General features: G+C 44.3%; 1 protein-coding gene across 1 annotated transcript in view; it reads left to right on the forward strand.

Annotated features, from left to right (window-relative positions):
• Positions 1-3,910, forward strand: part of BMP6 (bone morphogenetic protein 6) — a 152,247-nt gene extending 148,337 nt beyond the window's left edge. Inside the window, exons 5-7 of the mRNA XM_023624431.2 lie at positions 1,226-1,302; positions 2,165-2,275; positions 2,371-3,910. Of these exons, the coding sequence (XP_023480199.1) occupies positions 1,226-1,302; positions 2,165-2,275; positions 2,371-2,520 (338 nt within the window). The 3' untranslated portion in view covers positions 2,521-3,910. The remainder of the gene's footprint in view (positions 1-1,225; positions 1,303-2,164; positions 2,276-2,370) is intronic.
• Positions 3,911-5,184: the final 1,274 nt, after the last annotated feature.

The following is a 5,184-nucleotide window of genomic DNA, read 5'->3' on the forward strand; positions in this document are numbered from 1 at the left end:
GACTCTTATATCCATCAAAGTCCATTTCAGATTAAGAACTTTTCTCCCAAGTCTTCTCCTTACCTCTCATCTTCTCTCCTCTCCAGAATTCTCAAACACAAACACCACTGCCAGATCAATCCTTTAGAATCACAGCTCTGAACATGTCACTCCCTGGCTCGAAAACCTTCATAGTCTTATGTAATGCCCCTGGTAGAAAGTCTAAATCACTTTGGTTGGCATTCTAGGTCAATCATTTCTCCAACTTTATCTGACCTGACTCCTCTTTACACATCCTTAAATTTATTCCATCAGAACTACTCTCTTTGCTCATTCCCACCCTGATCTGTCCCTTCTCTGAACTCCCAGTGGGATTTTTCTTTGGCCTTTGCCCATAGCATTCATGGTCTGTTTTGTATTTGAGTTATTTGTGTGCACATCTCACACCACCCCTTTGATTCTCTCAGTTCCTGGAGGATGGAAGCCTGGTCTGACTTATCCTCCTATTTCCCGTTGTGCCTCACAGAGGACATGCCACATAAGAGCTGCTCCAATTGGACTCCGTGAGTCAGGACCCTTGCATTCCTCTTGCCAGTGATTAGGTTAAGCCAGGCTAATGGCTCCTGAGTCTCACAGAGCAGGTGTATACACTTCAGCAGATTCTCACAGGGCACTAATGGCCTGGGAGTCATTGTTTTACCGCAGGGCAAAGGGCTCAACCCTGGCAGTGAGGCTGGATGACAGTGCTGGAGAGAGTGGTCCCTGCTGCAGGGCTTCCCTTTCTCCCCGACTCCTGGGCATCCTGGTCAGCTTTAAGACTGTTCCTCTCTGAAATATAGTGGATCCTGCCTGGTATAGTCATCTTTAATGTGAATATGATGTCTTCCAAGTCAGGATCCCAGGGGTGTTTTGGGCATCTTGGCACACCTTTTCCATGGGCCCTGCACACAACAGGGGCTCATAACAAACATGTTGCTTAAAGGAGTCCATTCAAGTCCAAAATTACGTACGGTTTGGCAGCACGCCCAGCACTAACCCCGGAGTGAACAAGACCGAGCGTGTGAAACACCTAAATGATTGGGAACCTGATGGAGCTGTTGATGACCAAATTTGTGTCTAGCAGGGGCCTTGTTCAGTGCTCTCCCAAGCCTAGTACAGTGCCTGGCCCATGGCAAACTCTCCATGTAAATTTTTAAGTGAAGGAATGAATGAGTTAATGGGTGCATCTTTTGATCTCCTCCAACAGATTACAACAGCAGTGAGTTAAAAACAGCCTGCAGGAAGCATGAGCTTTATGTGAGCTTCCAAGACCTGGGATGGCAGGTGAGTTCTCTGGACAACAAGGGGGACAAAGGTCCTTTCTCAGTCTCTTCTCATCTTAATGGCAGTAGCCATCATCAAAGACCTTGAGCTTTAGGACTGAGATCGTTCCTCCCATGAAGGTTTTCAGGGGCCCTTCCAAATGCCCAGGCTCCTGGTGTAAAGTGGGGAAGGCCCAGCCAACTTGTATACCAAGACCCCATTGGCCTCCTCCAGGGAGCCCCAGATTCCCAAGTTCTGTTTACGTAAAAATCAATAGCCACATTTCCCAATACTCTTCCCTCATTATTTCCAAGTCCACAGGGCATCTATTTATTTGGGCATTTGAACAAGTTTTATTGTGTTCTGAGAAAGGATTGGAAAAACTGATCTAATTGTTAAATTCTCCAATAGTTAATTAATGGCTATAAATTGGCGGACTCACACTATCTAGAAGAGCACAAATGTTGTGCCCCACACCTGAGAGCCACCAGTAGTTTATAAGAAGCAAATTGTAGGTGGTAAGTGACAGGAGATAGTTTCCATACACAGGTGGCATTATGATGACAAGGGAGTGACCTGGGCTCCTGGAGAGGCTCCTTTGGGGCCGAGTACATAAAGCCAGCCACCTCCTTGCTTCCAGGCCTAGCAGGTGGGTAGCAGCTAAAGAAAGGTCTCACGGGCCTGTGGAAGGAGCAGGAGCTCCAGAGTCAGACTGACCAGGTTCATACCCTAGCTGTGCCACTTGAATATGAACTTGACCTCCTATATCTGTATCCTTACCTGTCCAATGTAATACCTTCTCATAGGGTTACTGAGAGCACAGACGATGTGAGGAGTGTATATTAATCTCTTCTTTTGTTGCTTCCTTTTGCTTTAAATTAAGGACTGGATCATTGCACCCAAGGGCTATGCTGCCAATTACTGTGATGGAGAATGCTCCTTCCCACTCAACGCACACATGAACGCCACGAACCACGCCATCGTACAGACCCTGGTAAGCCCGGAGACACTTCCACTGTATAGGGAGGAGGGAGCCAAGACCAGGCGTGGTTTCTAATGGTTCCTTTTCCTCCTTCTGTTTTGGAACAGGTTCACCTTATGAATCCTGAGTATGTCCCCAAACCGTGCTGTGCGCCAACTAAACTTAATGCCATCTCGGTTCTTTACTTTGACGACAACTCCAATGTCATCTTGAAAAAGTATAGGAACATGGTTGTAAGAGCTTGTGGATGCCACTAACTTGACACTAGTTGCTGGGGGCACAAAAACTGCCTTGGATTCTAGATTACATCTGCCTTAAAACATACGGAAGCATGGTGAAAGTGGGAGGCTAAGACTCTGAAACCCCCTCGTGCTGGTCGGTGCCTTACTGCCCAAGGAAGATTTAAAGGACCTTATGAATAATTTGCTCACATGGTAAATAACGTGAGTAGTTATTGGTCTGAGTTTGAATGTCTGTAGTATGAAGTCTGGTAACTGCAGGAACATAACTTTGAAAGGCTCCCCTCTCCCTCCCCAGAAAAGCCCAAGAAAATTAGTTTTAGCTTTAGATCAAGCTATTTGTGGTGTTAGTGAGTCAATAGGGAAAATAATCTTAAAGGAGTAAACGTCTTCTTGGCTAAAGTATCAGTCGGTTCAGTAGTGTTTCTCAATGGTAGACTTTACAGATAGCAGAAATTGGGGGAAAATGCCTCTGTTCATAAATTTCATTCGCAGGTCAATTTCATACAGAATCACAGCCCGGGCCCTAACCAGGGCTATGGGGAAGTGCCTTTTGCCTCGGTCAATGCTGTTAAGTGTTTGTGCTGCAGTTTTGTTGGTGTGAAAATATACTTATTTCAGTCAGAAGAACCCATATCGTTCCCACAGCTCTGTCCTCCCCCTTTGCTGTTTTCTTTGCTAGTACCAAAAGCAGAGCCATCATGCCCTGCGGTGAGGCTGCGCAGGGTGAGCAGCATTTTTCATAGCCATCAATGTAACCATGGAACATGTGAAAGCAATCTGCACCTCTTCTTGGGAATGGCTCTTTGAAAAGCACAGTGACTTCAGGAGCGTCGGCTCGAATAGCTCATCTGTTTCAGTGGAACGGTTCCTTGCCTTTCACTGTACAGCATACTGTGTCGCAGGGTGAGAACCGACAATGGAAGTAAACTGAGGCAGGGGCACCCAGCCCTTAGGAAAGGGTGTGGATGAGCATGCTGTTTCTGAACTGAAACCAGTTTTCTCTTGTAGAAAGTAAGACTCAGATTAAATCTTAGAATATTTTTAAAATGTCTTTTTCACAATCATGTACTAGGAAACCAATTTCATACTAAACTGATTAAATAATACATTTATGATCTATAACTGTTTGCACTTACAGCTTTTTTGTAAATATAAACTATAATTTATTGTCTATTTTATATCTGTTTTGCTGTAACATTTAAGGAAAGACCAGACTTTTTTTAAAAAAAGAGTTTATTTAGAAAGTATCATAGTGTAAACAAATTGTACCACTTTTTCTTTTAATACAAGACTCATGATGCAAAGCTGAAGCCACTCATGAGGATTGTGCTTCTCTAGAAAATTGGGTGTTTTTAAAAGAACATCTGTGAACCAAACATGATTAATAAAGATTTCCTTTAAGGCAGAGGCTGGTCGAGATCCTGCTCTGTTGTCATCTGCCACAGACAGCACAAGTGGTCTTGTTTCTAAGATGCTTACCACCAGTTACTTTGTGCCAACTGACCACATCCCTGCGCATAGGAGGTGGGGAGCAGATCGCTGGATACAGAGGGGTTATCACGAAAAGTCCGTTGATGGCAAAGAACATACAGGTGCATATGTTAAGGGAGCCTAGTCTGATGGTTGCTTATGTCCAAGGGTGATGATAAAAATACTTAATAACCAGGATGGCGCGAATTATCAAGACGCCAGCATCGACGGTAAACATGGCCTACTTCTGCCCTGCCTACTTCAGTCTTTGGTCTTGAGGTCAAGTTAATCCCACTCTTCATACAGCAGGTCAGCCTCCTCCGAGCAGACGAAGTGCACTGAGCCTCCAGAAGGCCTACTTAGGACAGAATCTGAAACTGCTGCCAGTTAGGGTCCTGCAGCGGGGCTGCAAGGGTCTCCCTGGTCCCTGATACTCACACCTGAAAGCTCATCTAGCCCTCTTGCCCCCAATAGCAAATACAACCACAATCTTTCTATGAGTTAATAGAATAGTCAGGACAAGCCTTGTGGAACTTTCCATGCCCACATTTTCCATGGGAGACATCAAATCTTAAAGTTGACATGGACTCTGGCTTCATGTTAACATAACTAATGAAATCTTTCACCCATGAGAAACAAACAGAAGTATCCTTTGAACAGTAATAACTGATTGACGAGTATCGACACACACACACGATTATGGCATCAGTATTATCTTACTTAGGCACGTGTCAAAAGTACCATTGCTCTCATTATGGCTAACCTCTTGTGATGAGAGGTATTCACAGAAACAGAAAATCCAGGAGTGGCTGTGAAGGTATCTTCCAGAGGTGTGTGGGGTTTTTGTTTTGAATCTGCCACGAACTATGGATCAACCACATTATTAATAAGTCAACTGGTGGCCTTCAGATCAGAGGAACGTCAATACTGCCACAGGCCACCTTTCCAGAACTCGTGGGCAGTTCAAAAACTATGCTTTGGATGATGCTTTCACCAGAATCACTCAGGAGCCAAAAACAGTCCAGCAATTTGATTTTCCTCAACTCTATTTTAGTCTCAAAGGAAACCATTTAGATTTCATCAAGAGAAGGTTAAAGGGGACGACAGATCGCCACTGAAAATATTTAGTTTGCAAAGGGATCATGAGTTACATGTTTACTTAGAGAAACTTAATAAAGAGTCTGTTGGCTTAAAAAACACACACACAAA

Source organism: Equus caballus, chromosome 20 (genome assembly GCF_041296265.1).
Source record: "Equus caballus isolate H_3958 breed thoroughbred chromosome 20, TB-T2T, whole genome shotgun sequence".
NCBI classification, from domain to species: Eukaryota; Metazoa; Chordata; class Mammalia; order Perissodactyla; family Equidae; genus Equus; species Equus caballus.